This window comes from Diadema antillarum, unplaced genomic scaffold (genome assembly GCF_040938485.1).
Source record: "Diadema antillarum isolate AM-2024a unplaced genomic scaffold, OU_Dant_1.0 seq00002162_RagTag, whole genome shotgun sequence".
In the NCBI taxonomy this organism is placed as follows: domain Eukaryota; kingdom Metazoa; phylum Echinodermata; class Echinoidea; order Diadematoida; family Diadematidae; genus Diadema; species Diadema antillarum.
Window position 1 is genome coordinate 11,666 of NW_027272801.1, and position 21,155 is coordinate 32,820.

The window sequence follows — 21,155 nt, forward strand, 5'->3', positions numbered from 1 at the left end:
ACTTTAATAGTGTATTATCTAAATTGTTGGTTCTACTTCTAGCAACTCTGCCTTTAATCAGCAGTGAAGAAAAGATCCTAGTTTGCAAGTGTGCATTAATCCTTTGTGTGTTATGTGTGCTGATTGGCAGAGAAACCCATAGCATTGTACACACTGTCCAGAGTCCCTGGCACAGAAAGGGTTTGAAGGTGGCAAGGCTTTATACTTGGCTCTCGATTTGCATTGGCCAACATTAATGCTAGATTCATTCCTAGATATTCACATTCTAAGGAAAACCCTTGAATCGTAAGTGCTGTGCTGTATAAGACATTGTTTTGGTATCTGGGCCCTGTTTTATGAAGAGTTAAAATTGATTATATAGTTGATTTCAAATGTAAGTCTATGGCAGCCTGTGTGGGTAAGGAAATTTAAAATCAATTTTATCTTTTGATAAAATGGGGCAGAGGTCCTTTAATTTGAGCAGAGCATATGAAAGAAGAATGCACCTTTCCTTCCCACTTCCATTCTATGTAAAATCAAAATTTGGTTCCTCTTTCTCAATAATGTACATACCAATGTGTTCCTGTCATAATAATATTATTATTCTTTGCTACTAATGTGGGAAATTTATACTATCAGGGTTACATAGTCTTGTATAGTGAGTTCTTAAGCCTATGAAATGGTTTGAAATTGATCCAGTGCTCTGACCAGTACACAGGCAACGTGATGTACAGGTGCCATAAAGATGTCCACTCTAGACATAACACTACAGACAGCACTTGAAGCAATATCGTGTGCTCTTCTAGCCTGCCTCACTATTATAAATGAGGTCATCAAGCCGCACTTCAGTCCAACCTCTATCATCCAGCCATGTTGTGACTGGAAACCATCAAGATAAAGTGATTTGGCCAGATATGGGAGAAACGATGTTCACATTTATACACACTATACAGGAGTACAAGTAGGCTACCAACAAAATGGTAGCAAAATAAGTAGAGTACACTGCAGAACAGTGTAATTGTAACTTACCTTTATACCAAAGGGATGGTATAGTATTGGTTGAGGTGGGAATTCAGTATTTTACTTTTTTCAAAATACTTAGAAACCACTTTTTGAAATGTTAAAAAAAAGGTCTACAATTCTAGGAGGAACTCACTGTTTATTTGATGAAAATGTATTTTGAAATGGATGTGATATCCAAAAACAAAGTAAAACAAAGCAACCCTCATATAAAGTGGGTCCCACCTTTTATTAGCATTGCTTTGTTTTGGATGTCTCAGCCATTTCAAAACCAATTTACATCAAATAAACTTTAAATTCCTCTTAGAATTATGCTCTTTCATATTTCATATTAAGAGGTTTCTCATTACATGAAAAATAATAATCATAAAAAATGGAAAAATCAAGCCCCATCTCAACCAAAACTGTACTATCCCTTTAACATCATAGTAATGAAATTGAAACAGTTCACTGTTAACTGTAAAATTCGTAACATGCTTCTTCAAGGAATATCATAGGTAAATCGCATGAGTTTTGTAGGAGTTCTCAATTGTGTTTGAAATCACTTTTCTTTTCTTTTGTCTTCACTGCTTGGAGGCGTCTGGATAATATCAGAGAAGTCTGGATGAGAGAGGACCAAATTATATCCTGGTTGGACATGTAAACCATGGCTCTCAAAGTGCAGCACAGACAAATCACAGAAGTAAAATGTACTTGGGATGTGTGTTGCCATCCTATCACTCTACTTACCATTTCTGCCAGAAACGTCTCAAAGTCAGGGACATGCTTCTTCCCTGGGCTGGTGGCCACTTTTGAAGGCGCTTGGGATTTCTGTTTGAAGGCACAGACAAACAGCCGGACAGACGCAAAGGTCAATACACTCACAGAGACAGAATGAGAGCAAGGATGAATTTTAAATACATCAAAACTCTCTGAGAAATATGTCTGTTTCAAAAACAAACAAAAAAAAAAAATATATATATATATATATATATATATATGGAATACATGACATCTATGTCTATGAGAAATTGTCTAACACCGGAAAAGAAGAATCAGATATTAATATGACTTCACTTTACCTTTAGCATTGTGAGTATAGGAAGAGTTACTCTTAAAGTGGCATAAAGACTTTATCCTACTGCTCAATATATGATTTGGGATCTGCTGCACTGAACGATCTCATATCTACATCTAATATTTTGAGTAATCAAAGACACTAGCCTACTCTGAGTATAAAGTACTGAAATCCATTTAAAACAAAACAAAAAACAAACTTTTGAACTGTTAACTTTAAATAAAATGCTCACATAACCTATGTACATCTTTAAAAAACAGTGAGTACTTATACAAGACATATTTGTAATTTATTCTTCCAATATGACTTTGTTGCCACTTGGACTTCATTTATGCATTGATATCCAAGTATTTTGTTTCATTGTGAGGGTGAGCACTGCATTCAGTTGGATTTTGGCTGCAGGATTAGTTCTTGGTCTGGCATACACTATAATCATGAACAAAAACAACCATTATGATGCCACCTGCGCATTAGTAACAGTGAACATTCAAAGGTGCAGCATAGATTGTGAATGCAAAAACGACTTCTTGCAGCACTGTGCAGAAACTACATCTTCAAGCATTTCAACTGTGATATTCAAGTGCAAAAACCTGTGCACACAGCATCACTTTTCCACTTTTTATTTAAGACCCCAAAAACATTGAAATCATTTGGTTCATGATAAATCGTACACCATCATAACAATGCCACAGAGAAGAAGAAATTGATAATGGCTACCTCGACTGGCTTTGAAGGCGTTCCGTCCGTTTCGGTTAAGGCAGCTGATTTATTGCTATCGCTTGCATCCTCAGGCGTTGGATCAAGATCTGAATCTATCTTTTTGTCAGATTTCTCTGTCCTTGAATCTACATCAATGTTCAGTGTATCTGCATCTGTGTCTGATTTGTTCTCAACATTCTGCTTCTCCTTCAGGTCCTGCTTCTCTTCTTCTTGGGGAACTTCATCCTCAACTTTGCTCTCTTCCTTTTTAAGGTCATCCTCCTCTTTCTTCAATGCCGCAATTGTATCCTCTTTTTCACTGCCCTCCTCCTCCTCCTCCTTTTCTTCCTCATCATCATCATCCTCATCATCAACAGCTGTGGCATCCTCTTTTGCTGCTGACAGATCAGAAACAGGTTTTTTCAAATCCACATCATCATCCACTCTTGGTATCATTTCCCAGTCATCTCCATCACCCTCCTCCTTATCAGCAGCATTGCCATGGTGATCTCCAGGGGCTGATGATTTCTCATCTACAGCTGGTCCTCCATCAGCACTGTCTCCCTTCGCAAAGTCCTCTGACAAATCGACTGCATCCTCATCACCGTCATCATCATCATCATCATCAACAGACAATGTTGCATCAACATCATCCTGAGCATCAGGCTTTGCATCTTTTGTTTCCTTGGCAACTGCATCTTCTTTCTCTGGTTTGCCCTGACTCGTCTGGAGGTCCGTCACCACAATCTCTCCGCTCAAGGGGTCAGCCATGGCTGGGGAGGGGCTATCGTCGTCTAGTGGCCAGGGGTTAAAGGCAGGGGTGGGTTCGCTGTCACCGGGGAGTTCCCCACCATCCGGGTAATCATCCAACAGACGGGTGTCTCGGATCTTCGTCACAAATTCATCCTGCAAAAGAGACACAGATAGACATTTTGGTGCAATGGGTGAAGCGTGTATGTGCGATCATATGGGGGCATGGTTGTGGCAGATCACTGAATTCTAGGTGAAAAAAAAATTGAAAGCTGAACATTTCCAGGTCCAGGAGAACAACCTTCAAAACAAAGATGATATGTACTGTGTGTCTTGTGTGTCTGTCTGTGTAAGTGTGCACATGCTTATTTCTATAGCCTGTGCATGTATTACAAGGGGAAAGCGAGAGTCTTGCTACAACGTGCAATGAATGGCATCCATCATATTCACAGCAATTAACTTTTCATAACTGCACATTAAAAAACATGCACACAGAACTACAGTACACTGCTACCACACAAGATCTACAATATGTGCACGGGGACAGAGGAATTCAATCCCCTCTCAATAATCCAGTAATTGCACATTACTGAGTAAAAGATTAAAAATAAAATAAAAACTCATATCAAATGCCAACGTGATATCCTTGCATGTTCCCAGAGAAACGCTGCAGAATCCCAAACTGGAGTGATACACTGAATGCGTACACTTTATACACATGTATAATGTGAGTTTATACCATGACACAAAGTAGTGCTTGAAAGGAATGCCAACATTCACACACTGGAATCAGGATGGTTCAAATGAGCAATCAGGGAGATACCATTGTGTTACATCCATCCCAATGGGTAGAAACAATTTCAAAATGAGGAAAGCATTATAGTTTCCTTTGTTAGGACATGACAAGATACGCAGGTACGTATACAAAATGGCAGAGAAAGGGGTGAAGACTTCATGAACATTCAGAAAATGTGCATTGAAATACAACAAAACTCTTCTTATATTCATGCTCAACACCAAAACTTTTGCACCCATACTGGGAAGAGACAACCTGATCATCATCATTCACAGATGCCATCAACATCGCCACCACATCTACCACTACCTCAACAATCATCAAACTGGGATCTTACCACAAAGTGTGTGTACATCTCAGAAAAATACATTCTTGATATCACGGAAAGACTAAAAGCTCAAGAGAGAAAGCAGAGCAGGTTCACAGCATCTCCAGGCAAAACTGTCACAAGCACGACGAAAGTAAAAATTCCTTCTCTTCCTCTTATGTACTATGTGATATATTCCTGGTGTTGAAGTGATCTTCACGCTACGCTATTAAAGAGCCACAGGAGTTAGTCCAGAAGGGAAGCTTCGAGCAGATGCTGCTGCGCCAGGCGGGTCGGCAGAGCTGAATGGGTTGATATCTAAAATAATCGTGTAGCTGTCAGGTGGAGAAGGAAGGGAAGTGGGGAGGGGGGGGGGGATTTTTTATCACGGATTTGAGGGTCCTTACACCGATAGGGAAATGAGACAGGCAGTCTCAAATTTTGGAGCTTGCACAGTCACCGGGATTTGGTCCTAACGTGGGCGTCCTTTGTAATGGGCCTACATCCTGTTGCAGCTCATCTTCAAATGGTAACAAGTTCGTTGCTAATCATGAATAAAACAACAACAACAACAAAACATAAGGGTAGTGATTAATTTTCACATGGATTCCTTGGCTTTTTGATGCATCACACAAGAGTACTATTAAAGGGGATGGGTGGGGCTTCTCTGCATATAAGAGACAGCCCAAAGCTCCTATCCCTAATTTACCAGGTTGTGTTACATCTGGAAACTTAACCATGATACAGCTGGAAACTTAACCATGATACAGCTGGAAACTTATGTGACAAAGTATATACTACTATATATGCTTGGTCAAATGGTTTTGTCAATCTGATATGATTACTTTACCTACATCCCACAAAACTATATCATTTTTTTTTTTCTAATTAGTTCTATGAACTTCAGTATTTGTACAATCTAGTGCGACAGTTGTGCGAGATTATGGAAAACTGATTATTTGAAAACTTGTAATAAATTTCTTTTCTACAGACAAGGTTTAGGCTATTACATTTACAGCAGTTTGCCTTCAACATTGTGTTGTGATATGTGCAGCATACATGTTTTGAAAACAATTAAATCCAACATATGCAAATGAATGAATACCAAACCTGTTTTTGTTTTGGCCAGATATTCTTGAGAAATATGGGGGAAAAATGATACGGATCTGTATTACAAGCATTATCCTGTATCTTTATCTCCAACAAAGAAATAAAAACACACAGTTCTGGTGATGTTGCAGTTAAATGTCTATTAATGCATCTACAATAAGAATGGCCCATGGGATATGATCGATGTTGGATTAACTTTATGAGTATCAGACTTTCAAATGATTGCTCCTGCTTGACAAACTTTGCTCTCAATTTTACTTCATTTTTTGATGTGATCGTACTTTAATACTGATTGTAGTGAAAAGAGCACTCTCTTCAGATAGTGCAACACTTGCAAAGGTTTCCCCTATGATACAGAAGCCCTGATTGACACAACAGATTATCATAACAGAATACTATGGAAATGTATATTTAGCTATAGTGCAACAGTCAGTTCGACTCTGCCCCAGTTTTCTTCCTCCATTAAAAGACAACTGCAAAAGCCAGGTATGTATTTCAAGACTTGCAATGATAATGATGCAAGGCCAGGTGTGAATCCACAGATAGCTACAAACATTCCTATCCCTTACATTCATGAGGGGCCAAAGCTGCCACTTCCCCCCCCCCCCAAATCTGTTGGCTTCCCATAACGACAGAGGCACTGGGGCACCGTGAGTGTTTAATTGGCCTACAGATCTCACCGTGACTTATCAAAAAAAAAAGGTGTGCATCCATGTTGATGAAGACGAAAACCGACTGTGGAAAGCCAACAGGAATTACTATCTTTAGCCCTGACAGCTTGCTGTGAATTGATATACAGCCAGCCGAGTGAACCAAAGCGTGATGTCGAAGCAGGGGAGCACACATTGAAAGGAAGTTGTTCCCATGTGTTGCCTTAACGATATCAGCATTGATTAAAACAGTCAGAGGCCTTCGTTAGAGAAAAATTTGTCATTTCTTATTGGATTTTCACCAATACAATTTGTCACACTAATGCATATTATTACAAGTTGAAATTCACTATGTGTTCTGTATTGTTATCAACTGTGAAATAGACCATTTTGTCATGCATTGAAATTCTATGCACACTTTGTTCACAAACAAGTGCCTTAATAACTAAAAAGCTTGCCGGAGACTCGCCCTAACTAGCAACAAATGATGAATGCTTGGTGAATTCCTGCCTAAGAAACTGAATTGGAGGGAGCAAGTGAATAAAATGGTTTGTTACTATTATTGCTGTAGAAAAGGAAACATCGGTGAATTTGAAAGTTACAGGTATGGTCCATTCCTTGATTTAGGAATCAATATACATTTGTACTCCATGTGAAGCAATGCAAACTCTTGTACCATGGTAGTTAATTCATCTATATGTCATTTCATCGATCATGTTATCCATCCATTTTCCACTCACTCATTCAGTCACTCACTATATATATCAAACACATTCTGATATCAAATGAACAGCACCTTTACAATATCTCACAACCCTTGATATTAAGATATAATTCCTCTGCCATGCAAAGCAAATTCACATTGTGTAAAACATGTCAGATCATACAGGTTGAAAAACTGGAATGCTATAACAGTAAACAAAGAAAAATAAAAAACAACATCAATAAACAAATAAATAGAGTAACTATGGAAACAGATGAGGCCATGAAAGAAGGAGGGGGATATGAAATCTTGCCAAGCTACTGTATACGCCGAATATTTCGCAAGATTTTGATTTTCCCAAATTTTGCAAGTCAGGTGCTATTCGCGAAATTAAAGACACCCAAAAATATTGACTCTGATCCCGATGTTAATGTGACGTACGCGTGTACACTTCTCCGTTCAGTACAGGACTCCACGACTGCAAATTTAAGCACTCGCGATATCGTCGGGAATTCCCGATTCGCGAAAATTTAGACTCGCGAAATAAATGACATATACAGTAATTGGCTGTCTATCACTCATTCTACCCATATGGAGAAGACAACGACAACAACAAAACCAGAGAAATTACTAAAATACTACCTAGCACATTCCCTATTCTGGAAGCAAATATGATCATTGATTATCAAGTGGGATCACTGATGACCACATTTCAATAAGGCACATCAAAAAAAAAAAAAAAAATGAATTCATCCTGGTGGTTCATCGCATCAAAATTTTGCATTACAGTAGATCTTCAATTGTACATCAATTCTGACAAAGAAGGAAAATTTAGGGCATTGTATTAGAACTGGTCATCTAGATCCAAGCTCTGTAATGGTACAGTCAATAGAGTATCAAAAGTGTGATGTCATAGCCATTTATCACCATGGAAACTGGTTCTAAACATCCTCACCTGTCCCCAATGTTTTATGCACGCACCCTCTGGTTCCAACCCAAGCTATGATAAACAAATGACTGTGACATCATAACTCTATTACTCTATAGTCAATTTATCAGATGTGCAGTTTCTGCTGTGTAAGACCATCAGTCAAACAGAAAAGCTGGTATGAGTTTGCCACTCTGATAATGCTTACATACATCCTGCAGAAGAGAATAAAGTCCATTTGTATACGTACGCTAAAGTCTAAAAGGAAGTCCACTGTGTGAGAAGCAACATGTTCATTGTGCTCCAAATTGAGAGTGACAATGCACATCTCAGTGCTCATAAAACTCAACCATTTATAGACAGAAGGCAATAACACTCTTTTCTGTTTTTGGCTACATCCTTCTGTCAACTCTAAACAGTACAGAGACCAGTCATTTATTTTCCTGTTGCTACATTCCTTCCATGATTGTGACAATTCCCAATGTCCACGGTATGAATCCTTCGTCATGTCACACTGTACAATTGTACTTTCAGTTTCAAAGACCCTTTTGAGCACTTTACTGCATATAGAAGTAAGAAGTACAATGTATTCTCCTCTCTGACTCTTTCTTTTACATATTCAATTCAAAGATGATATAATGTCGGTTGAGAACCAGAAGGGCACTATCGAGCTCTAAGATTTGAGCGTAAATAAAAATAAAACAATGAAGTTTCATGACATGAAAAGTTTATTTGATCACAAATGGGTAGATTTATATAAAGCATTGTTCCAAATTTTGTGTAAACTAAAATAGCACCTTTGTGGTTTTGATTTGTAAAAATTTACGGAAAATGAAAACAATTTAAAATTGATACCATAATGTAGAGGAGATCATGCTCTACAATGTAATACAAAACACTCAATACCCAAAAAATTGTGATAACGCCCTTCTTGTTCTCAGCTGAGGATAATATGTTAGGGTTGGAGAATGTTTCATGGTGATTTTATCCCCTACTTCATACTAAAGCCCCAATCTCCCCTCAAGGCAAGCACTTTCAATAGACCAAGACAGTGTTGAACTGGAAAAATATCAGACAAATGCTGCCCCATCTCCATTTTTTTTCCTCTTATGACCACACTAATGTACCATAAAGGAGAGTAAAGAGCATCTTAGGAAATATGTATAGCATCTGGGCCTATACAAGACGTTATGACAGCAATTCTTTGCTAGAATGGTAAACTTCTTGTAGCAAACAGCTAGCATGAAGCAAGATGTTTGACATCATCACAACATTTGCCATTGCAGTAACAGCTGCAATGGGAACTTTTTATGGCATGGGGATGCACTCATCCATCATGTTATACTACTGGAGGGTTTAGGTTTTCAAAAAGGCATAATTTACCATTTGCAAATGAAACAAAAACCCAGCATTAGTGCTCTAAAATAGTTCTAAAATGTGGGTTAGGGATAAAAACAACCACCATAAAAATTTGAATTAGTAAAATCGATGTTGAGTATTGTTAAATTAACAAAATGTGAACAATAGTTTATACCTAATAAATTTGAATGTTTCCAGACTAAACCGTCTACAGTTACAGTTTATTAAGAAAAATACAATATCTCCTAATATTTTCAGCTTTATCACAAAAATTTTATATGATAGGATGATTTGTGGTACCTCAGACCTAGACCCCATTTACAGTGCGAGGCTCTGCCGCGGCCGTGCCCAGCCCCGCTTCAGTGTAAACGCGCCAAAGGCCAAATGCGAGGCCAAAATTGGCCTCGCATTTGGCCTTGCTCTGGAGGTGGTCTCGGCCGCGGCCAAGCCGCGGTTGAGCCCGGCCTTTTCTTGGTGTAAATGCAAACTGGGCCAAATGCGCGGCCAATTGTGCAGCCAATTTTAGTCTGGCTTCCAAACCCTCTGCCTGTATCTTTTGCTATTCAGGATATTAACCCCCTTAACGTCGAAAACTAGTATAGTTTAAGGTGGTTTTTACCTACAAAGGATTCTTTCCTTCGGCAAAGGCCTTTGCCCGAACGGCGACTTCGTCGCCACGGAATTCATTTGGCAAAGGGTCTGAAAACAAGACAATACCAAACTGCATTTGTTTACAAGCAGAGCGCCACTACGACAAAATATTGAAAGGTTTGAATCAAAAGCGCGGCCGAGCCCGGCAGTGTAAACGGACAAAATTGCGGGGCCCGGCCTCGCAATTGAGGCTGGGCTCGGCCGCGGCTCGGCCCAGCCCCGCACTGTAAACGGGGTCCTACACATGTGCATTAGATGTTATATCTCGAAAAAATTTTAAATCACTGTTCCCAAAGGTAAACAGGACCTTTAAGATACACACAAAAAAAATTGTTCATCACCATAAAATTTATAAAATTTAAAGATGCCTTTTACATTGATGAAAAAACAAATAAAAATATGATGTGCTCTCCTCAAAAGAGGAAGCAGATGAAATGTAATAGCAAATGTTAAAATGCTATGGGTGATTAATAGTAAAATGAGACAAATTGGATAATATGAGAAAAGTCATTGCTGTGTGAATATACACATTGTATGGGTGAGATATCAGCATTCTAGGAGTGCCAAAATGTGCGCGGTCCTTCCAGGTCATGTGACTATGATGTCATTCTGCTGAAGGATCAGTACCACACTCTAACAATTGGCAACCTAACACTTCAAATCTGAAATGTATGCTGTAGAACTGATTTAATTAATTGTTGTGCTATAAATTGTCTGACTAGGGAAAGGAAAATATGATCAATAAGACCACAAATGGCAAATGATATTCAGATATATTTATTTTCGTTCTTTCCAATGAATCAAATACAGGGTGTATGTTTTAAAGCAACAAATCAAAAATGAATCTAAAACAATTGTGCATGTTTAGAAATGAATGGTCTGTTACTACAAGACTAGGCATGGATATTGCCCTCCTTGCCAGGTATAAAATACCACAATATATTAAACCATCACTAAAAAAGACATTTTCACATAAAGATTCTGTTCCTATATTAATACTGTAAAAGTGGATACAGTGTATTTTCGCTTGACTAATTTTTCGCGCTCAGCTGAGTAAGAAGAGTTTCGCCTGTTTTTAATTCCATGGGATCAAGACATCAACTACGGGAACATATAGCAAGCAAAAATATTCGCGTGCTTTTATACTCGCGCTAGTTTCTTGTTGCGCGAAAATTTCAACACCACGGAAATTTCCACTTTTACAGTATACCACACAATGCATGTGTGTGCATGGCTGGCTTACATTGTTATTGCATACTAGTAAGGTGTGAAATGAACAGCTAACATACCCACCCTACCAAAGGCAACTATCCATTGTGTTAATCTACAAGATTATTAAAGTCAAATAGCTCCTTCTAAAATGGTTAAGAGGGATACTAATACTCATTTCCCTTTATAAACATCACAACTGACATACACGTAGCCCTACCATAATTTACACCAAAATTCAGGATGGACCTTTGTTTTGTTTTGTTTTCATAGTCACACTCAAACCTGGGTGACTTTGCTAGTATCGATTCCATACAATAGGAACTGAATGTAATCCTAAAAAGGAACACCACAACAGTGTACGTGGGAATATTTCTATACTAGTTTCGATCAGATCTCAACTGTAGACTATTATCAAAACATGACAAGTATTGTTTTGAAATTGATGACAGCAGTTTCAATTGTCTGAGATAACAGATTGTAATGTGATAATAAAGACTGTTGATGACTGGTGATAGCATGTGAACACTGCCATGCTGAAAATGTCCACCCAATTTCAATGTGACAACTCAGAAGTCATTCCTTACATAACATCTTCGCGAAATAGGTCATCACATTATGCTAACCCTATTTCTATCGAAGAAACTTGCAGTGCTTTGCAGGCATTCGGGACAGGATGCTCACTTTAACGCATGGTGGAATATAGTAGCCCTTTATACTTTATGAGAAGGTCAATTTTCCTGATCTTCTTGAAGCAGCACAAAAGCCAAGACCAGATTACCTTATTACAGACATCCTACTGACCCCCAAATGATGGCTAATAGCCTGTACAAGCCTTCATCAACAACTGCCGCTGATATAAACAAGTCAACTGGATCAGAACTGTATAAACAAATTTTCAAATTCACAGGAAAAATGAATCTCTTTTTAATGAAATGGCTACCCTTGGTAAAAAAAAAAAGATTATATTAGTTATCAGTATCATTATAAACCAAATTACTACAGTGCCTTCAAATCTCAACATTTTTTTAGGTGCATTGTATGCAAATGTGCAAATGAGTGTACTGTCTATTCAAAGCGTGCTGCATCTGCAGGGAATGCACAAGAGAGCATGGCATGTCAAATACTTTTAATACAAGATTTCACACTACGTGATTCACGATTGGAAAGCTAAAATTACCAGATGCGACTTTTCTTCTTCTTTTTTGCCACTGAAATGAGAGGGGTTTTTTTTCCTGCTGAGGAGTATTCCCACTGATGTGACACCACATTTCAATTCTGGGGAAAATTGTTGCTTTGCCAGAGTGTTTCATTATTCTTCCTTGTAGTTTGCCATTTACCAGGGATATTTTGCACACTCTCTACAAATCTCCAAAAAAAAAAAAAAGGGGGGGGGGAATAAAGTGCCATAAAAGTGTGTACATCAAGGCCAACATACAATGATAGGTAGCATACAGTAATCGTTGCAATCATTTAAAAGAAAAAAAAAGAAAACAATGACCGCTAATCAACCATCAGTCCAACAGACCACATGTGGATCCCCACATACATGTACAACTGTAACAACTGTAACATGTTCCCAAAGCTTCAAACTTAATTTGGTTGGGACGGGATGATGAATTGTGCATCCCTGGTATATTTGGGCGTACGGCTGTTGCAGGAAGTGTCCTGATCCACAAACGCTGCACATGTTTCATCGCTGGGCCCATGTCACACTCCTCCCTTTGTGACTCAACCAATGCTTTTGATATTCAATGGAATCTTACTATCACAACGAGACTACAGCATTTCTCTCTCATAAACATCAAGTTTTAGACAAAGCAAAGAAAATCTTTTGCTGTGCTATAATATCAGATTATAAAAACTATGAGCAAGAAAGATTCAATTTACACAGTGGGCACTAGATATCATTCCACATAGATTTCTTTTGTGAATCAAATTCATTCACTTTTATAAAGCTTGGTATCAAAATAACATTACAAAAAAGGAAAACACTATAAACATGCATCAATGATTCCATATCATGCCAAAGATGGATATTGACATCTTAACTTCTTATTCATAAAAATATCTACATGTTTTCATGTTATTCTATTTGAATAGATATCTTTGCTGTCCTCGGAACAAGAATGTGATGCACTTGACCCAATATTCACGAAAATGGCAAGATGGCCGAAGACAGGAAACGGGATATTAATGGGATTATGTGGAATAGTTGAATCTCCACAGATCACATAACCATCATTATACAGATCCAGTGTCAATGACTGCTTCTCCAATGTCCAACTATTTCCTGTTGAAATCGCGATCTCAACCAAAACCCATGTCTGTCGTATCCTCTCGACCACAAATAGAATTTTTTACTGTTTTGCATGAACTTTGATGTAAACATTTCTTTCTGGGGGTGTGTGAAACTTAAGATCTCACAGGGTGTTCAGACGCAAAAAAAAAAAATTATACTAAAACGGTATAGCTACGTAAATGAATTTATACGTCTGAACGCTGACTAACCAAAATGATGTACAACAAATTGATGGTCAAAGCATCATTTCGAACTAGAACTCGATAACGAATCAGCATTCCATCATGTCCATTGTGCATCTGAATATATGGCGACCGTAGAATGGTATAACTGGGCAGGGCGTAATGTGAGCACGCATGAAAGGTGACCCTATTCCTCTCGCTAGCGGCGACGTCATGACCATAACAACATGCGCAGTGGGAAACTGCGCATCTATACGAAGTTTTCCTGAATGGACGTGATTAACGTCTGATCCACGTCTAAACGGTCTGTTGCCAATACAATAATTCTTTATACATCACTTCTTTATCAAGTTTTGGTATAAACTGGCTAGCGTCTGAACAGGGGTCAGAGATAGAATTTGTGCATTGTTGTTTACATGTAAGAACAAACTACAGCTGCAACTTGACAATGGACAGATTTCAATTCTAAAACAACTTGGAAGTGGATGGTGACAACTACAATAATTGTAAGTAACCAAAATCTTCCACTTGCGTCGACAGATGAGCCATATCTCATACATGGATCATGGCAATATTGTACAAAGTCCAGTCAGACTGATTTTCCATAAAATTCTTCTCTTTCTCTATGGTGCTGTCTGTCCTTTTGTCATACATGTAGACATCTAAGCAGCTTCTGAGGTGAGAACATGGCTAGAATCTTTACGCTCCGTGAATGAAAGCTCACTCGGCCCCGCGATGGGGTTCAACGCACCCCGCTGCTGCCGAAATGCCGCCAACATCCGCACCACCCAAACAGGAAAGCGGCTATCAGTGGCACGGACGGCACCCGCCGACAGAGAGGATCACCCTCAGCTAAACATTTGTGCAGCGTGTCGCCCAACACTTCATCAACACCATCAGCCAGGTTTCTCGCTCTCCCGTAATTGGGCCACTTTAGCCGACTCCTCTCCCGAGAGCTTACGGGAGTCATCTGCAAAATGCACAAATCTTCCCAGCGTATTTCACAGTCATTTCTGCCCTTTTTGGCTCTGAGCTCGTGGGTGTAGTCTAGACTACCAAAAATCTAAACAGTACCACAAACATGGTGAAGATTAACATCAACTTTGAATCACTGTGAGTTTGCAAAATTTTTCGTGGAAAATGAGAGGCAGTTTTAATATTTCTGTCTGCAAACCCACATAATTTCTATAATCTTTCACCTGCACACCATATCAAAATCACCATGTCAACTTTTTTGTGTGTTTTATACTACTCTATGAAAAGAAAACTCCCATCTTGCTGTGAGACACACCAACTTCCGCAGACAATGAAACAAACTAATGATTATTTCGAAATTCTTGGAAATATTAAAGCCACTTTCTATCGACAATGCTTGGGCCAATGGTGACATGAAATCAGTGTAATGATATGAGTGCATGAATTCCAACGTTGTGATGTAACAAAGACACCTACATGTACATGTACTTCTACAAGGTCTTTCACATTTGCCAGAGAAAAATTGTGACCTTTCAGTGAGAGTTGCTATCTTCACAACTGTGCCAAAAAGCCACCCTATAACATTGCCAGAAAAATTGCACACAGAAGAAAAAAAAAGACATTTTGGTAACTGTTACTATGCAGCTAACAGAAGCCAGCCAAAACACTTGCCACAAAAAAACAAATAACAACGGAGTTGTACATTTATGTGCTTTTTTTCCCATCTCTACAGGAAATTTGCTATCATGTATGAAGATTTGCAATGAGAACACTCATTGCAGAAAAATTGAGATTACATTTATCATGCGACTCACTCTCCACTGTTGCATAAACTCTTATTACCTGTCTAAAACTGTTCCAACATCACAAATTTTCATTGCAGTTTGAACACAGCTCTAGGTCAAACACTGAGTTATTTAGCAACGGGTTTGTTTTGAGGTTGTTGTTTCTTTTGACGGTGGGATATTTCCCAAAAAGAATGAATACACCCCATGAGGCACAATACTGCAGCATTGCTTGATGTTGGAATTGATCGAGCTTCGGCAATGTTTCCTTCCACAGGTGGTGGCATTATGCCAGCAGCTCTTTATTAAAGTTCCAATAGTATTTCTCTTGGAACTCTAGGCCTGGCACTGTGTATCATTTTCCAGATCACACGGCAAAGTTTACTTCTTGTTGGCAAGAAACTCCTTTCACACTCAAAAGCTACTTTCCAATTCATTACGTCCTACAATGCAGTATCAGAATATTTGTGTGGGACAGAGAATGATAGGAATACCTAATGAATGATTTGGCAATTTAATCCTGTACAGGCTATTATTTTCATGCACAGATATTTTTGCAAATAAAAAGGTCACAGGAATTTCCCCCAGATGTTGTTTTCATGATTTGCCATCAATGCTATCACAAGTGCACTAATGTCTGTCCATTCACAATAGTTTTGCATGTTGCTAAATTCGTGGCTAAACAGTGATTTGCAAAAATAGCGAAAATAACAGATTTTACACTTACAGTGCTACAATCTTGTCAAAGTCATTCTGTATTAAAAAAGAAACGGACTACCATTTCAGTTCTTCTTCATTAGGGGGAAAATAATTAGTCATTAAGTCTTGTGGGTAGGCTTATCCTGGCACAGATAAGAGATCACTGGCTGTGTAAACACCAGGTCCAAGGGCGGGTCAATAAAATCACCACCCCATGATATCTGGACTGTAATGGACACTGCAATAGGCAAGTAGAGTGACCGTATGACACAGTCAATAAATAGACCATGGAAAAATGCAAAATCAGTTTTTATACATTGTGCAATACCAAAATACATTGCATGTGCATTATCCTGTCCCAGAGATCTAAATTTTTAACCTTTCATCAGAATCAACATGAATTTTTAACTCAAATATCCATTTAATGCAGGGAATATCATAAATTCCACTATAATGAGGTAGACTTGATGCTTGGCAATGCATCCAACACCATATATTCTGTGGGGCTTTTCTTTCACAAATTTCGTGACTTAGTTGTACTATTTGCAAAATCAACTACACATGGAAAATATCTCACTCTAATCCCCTGACAGGAATCTGACATGGACTCCATACTTCTCCATTCATTACTCTACTCCACAATCCTGAATTCAACAACTTGTAAAATTGTCACAAAATCCCAATTCATGAAAGCTTAGGCTCCCTAAACATATGGCATCCTATGAACAGTAATCTAAAAGAGAATAAGGACAGATTAGTAAGGTGAGAATGTTTCCTTTCTGCACAGAACAGTTAGGCCTATAACTTCTGCCATTTTTATTCATGTAACTGCATTACATTTTCACATAGCCATCTCTCTAAAAATAAATAAATAAATAAATAAATACACACAAATAATCACGTGCAACATATCTCATAAATTTTAGGTGATATTTCAGTACATACATGTGCACACACATACAATAAACTATGAAAACTTTGCTTAAACTATCCCTTAGAATTTTGTCATACAGTGTACATCACTAATCACCCTCACTGTAATCCCTAACACATCACAATACTTAAAGGACAAGTTCACCTTCATAAACATAAGGATTGAGAGAATGCGACAATATTAGTAGAGAACATCAGTGAAAGTTTGAGGAAAACTGGACAATCGATGCAAAAGTTATGAATTTTTAAAATTTTTGTGTTGAAACCGCTGGATGAGGAGACTACTACAGCTTGTGAGTCATATGCGTACAACAGTATAAAGAAAATGTAAAAGAACATTCAACATATTTTCACTTTTTTCGCATAATAAAAGAGCTCTTGACTTGCCTCTTTCTAAAGGCAGGGGGAATAATATTACCCATAACATTTGTCGGTAACGAGTCAGGGGAATGTGTACTTTTTTCAAAAGATGGCATTTTGTGAAATTCTCTTTATATTTTCCTTATATTGTTGTACGCATGTGACATCTAAGTTATTCATACACTGGAGTAGTCTTCTCATCCAGCGGTTACTGCACAAAAACTTCAAAAATTCATAACTTTTGAACGGATTGTCTGATTTTCCTCAAACTTTCAATGATGTGTTCTACTAATATTGCTACATTCTCTCAATCCTTATGTTTATGAAGGTGAACTTGTCCTTTAACATCTCCACCTCAACTATAGGTACCTACATTACAAGCTTGTAAACCTTTTCTGGAATACCCCTGGATTAATTTTCATTTAAGAGAGGGAGGATCCTGTCTAGTTCTCTTTGCATACAAACACATTAAACAGTCTGATTCAACCGGTCATAATGACATTGTTTTGTTTTTTTATATGCCGTTACAGACTGAAATCAAACAGAATTAAAAATACATATGAATGTTGCGGTAATTAGAGTTTTTCTCACCCGTCAGCTTTAAAAAAACCAAATGTGGCCACATCCTGTAAGGACCCCTACAAGGATTTGACCTTGCAAACTTGTATTACAGTACTGCCTGCTGAAACAGTCCCCTTGTACCACCTGTATGGCACCACAGCGGCAGGATTTTCAAACCAAAAAGGTCAGAGAGATAAAGTCTCGTCTACCTGAGTCCATTGTTATCCTGATGCAAAACAGTCCTCTACAGCACACTGATGTCACAATACAGTCAAAGCAGAAAACATTTACTGACCTCCCGTCAGTTTTTCTCTGATTGTTCCAGTTTCCGCACCCACCACAAGTGACCTATCCATGCACTCTGCACTGTAAACATGCAACACAAACTACAGACCCACTTCTACACTCACACCGTAGTAAAAGCATTCATTTCCTTTGCTCGTCATTTAGATTCTGATCTTTTTGCATTACTAGTTAGTCAGGAACCTGTTGAAGCATTTATTGTATTCAATCATGCACACTATGTTCACATTACCTAAAGTGCATCCAGATGTCAAAATGTATTTTTCCACAGCTGTATTATGTTTGAAAAAAAAAAACAGCTAGACATACACGTATAATCAACTACACAATATTTTTCCCTGTGTAAGCCTTACCTCAATGTCATCACTATTAAAGATTGTCAGCTACTCTTTCTTTCTTTTTTTTTTCTTCTTTTTTTTTTTTGGGGGGGGGGGTGTTGTTAACATTATAACAGAAAAACATGGTTCCTTCAGCGCAATATTTCAATCGTCATCGTCTGAGAGTCAGTATTCGGTGACCTTCCAATTTGTCACGTGCAATTCAGACTTGACTTGAAATATGAGCTGAATAAACTCCCTCCATCTAAACATGACGGACCTTGACTAGCACTGATTGTAAATTGCATCAAGACAACACAAATGTCATCTATGTGAACAAATAGTCACAAGTCAGTATTTGCCTGCTAGCCATGATAAGACAATTCAATAAAAGCAGGATGGTTATTGAAGACAATACTACACTGTCGGAGCAACATATATATGTGACTTTGGGAAGGTGGAACAAATCATAAACCATCTTTATCGAGAGACAGAAATGAGACAGAATATCAAATATCATTGGGACATACAGGAGGGACATAGATCCCTTATGGGGGTATTAAAAAATACATACATCACGAACATATGATTTTTACATGGCTTCTACATCAATTTTGTATCAGGATATAATTTCATGGCATTTGGAACTTTATATCACATTCCCAAAAGGATGCATCAACACATACAGCATTACTTATAATGATTACTTTCACATCTGCCAGTATGGGCAATTAGTAGGGTCTGGCAATTTTATCTGTATACTGTAAGCAATACCCCAACACTTTGCCAATTCGGTCAGTGGCAAATGTGGTGGCTTAGGTAATCAGGTGCATTGGGTTTGTTTTCTTTTGTTTTCTTTTGTTTTCTTTTCTTTTGTTATGAGAATACTGTTGCTTTAAAGTGTGATTACAAACCACATTCATTTTGACTTGATCTGATGGAAATTGGAATAAAATCAAAATGGTTGGCCGAAATATTATCATAATCACACATGAATAAGACGGTAATTACATTCTACAGTTTCAAACTTCTTCTGGTTACAACCACCCACACAAATGAGGAGAAGCAATGTTGTCATTACCTCACATCTTTATTTTTTTTTTTTTTTTGTGGTCATAATAGAGAAATTTAGTAAATATTTATCTTTGGGTCAATAGGAGACATGTGACTTGTGGGGTCATTCTCATCTTGTCCAGTTTGTGCGTGTGCTTGCCACTGAATGTTTGTGGAAACATCTAAATCTTCCAATACAAAATGAATGAGTAAATGGATAGATAAAATTCCAAATTTTCTCTTGTCTGTATATATGTCCCATTCAAATGAAACCTCAACTAATCTGTTTATCTGACTCTACTCTGTTCATTACAGCCAATTTGAACATGAGGTGTACACTTGTAACTTTGCACTTTATCTCAAACAGTACACCAGAGAGTAATTATATTCATAAGTATTCCACTAGTTGGTAGCACTCCCATCAGCTGTGCCGAACGATGAATACTTGCTAAAGGCTTTATCAACACTGCAACAACATACGCATAGTGAATTCCTAAAATTGGTATGAACTTGGTTGTAATGTATGATCAACTTTGGTGAAAAACAAAACAAAACACAGAGTTATTATCTGTATAACATACCTTTCAAAATTTGTATATTTTGTTCAAAGCTTCCTCAGGATTCTAAATTCCTGGGGCCCATTGCATAAAAGTTACAATAATGGTAACTTTGCCCCCCATGGTAACTTCAATGGAATTCTTGATTTTGATTGGCTGTTGAGTATTGTTGCCATGGTAGTTACCATTGGATGGCAAAGTTACCATAATTGAAACTTTTATGCAACGGGCCGCAGGTCTCCTTCCCACATAAAAATATGTATATGTAACATTGCCTATTTAGGTACGCTACAGATTATCCTCTCCACTCGCCCAGGGCAACCAAGACTTACCGTCCAGCAAGTAGAGATGAAGAAGTCCTTGCCCTCTTTACCTAGACTGTCATTACCACCGGCAACAGACTGATGTCCAAATCAGAGGCCTACCTCAATGGAGGATCTGAAAGGGTTGAAGCATGGGGCCTTGCCCCAGATATCCACTCAAGCAGGTGGGAGAAATATCCTTTGTGGGATACCGTGCACAGCTCTATTTGATACCTATACTTGGTACGCATACCTGCGAGAGGAGCTAACCGATGATCAGCTTCAGTACAAAAGTTGATTACATCACACAACTGGCTCGCTGACTCCCGACTACAGCAAGATTTCCACAGAATGATATGCACGACTCAAAAAAAACTGTCACCACGCACTTGTCAGTGTCTACGTGCTGGATTACGGCAACAATAGACCTGGTCTAAACCTGGTGTGTAAAGGAAAAGGACCCAGACCAGAAAAACTTCCTCCTCTTCCTACTACAGGATATTTGAGGGGGGGGGGGGGGGGGTATCACCATTAAAGCACAATGGCCACATCATATAGAAACAAGAAACAAAAACAGCACACATCTTTCAAAGGATACACTGACAATT

General features: G+C 38.3%; 1 protein-coding gene across 1 annotated transcript; it reads right to left on the reverse strand.

The window, feature by feature from the left end:
- Nucleotides 1-1,728: 1,728 nt before the first annotated feature.
- On the reverse strand, nucleotides 1,729-20,743 carry LOC139714109 (uncharacterized; the record flags this gene model as incomplete). Its single annotated transcript, XM_071625821.1, has 3 exons — nucleotides 20,578-20,743; nucleotides 2,774-3,661; nucleotides 1,729-1,809 (listed from the first exon to the last, which is right to left on the reverse strand). Coding segments are annotated over exons 2-3 (834 nt in total), but the record flags the coding sequence as incomplete, so codon positions are not given.
- Between the last annotated feature and the right edge of the window lie 412 nt (nucleotides 20,744-21,155).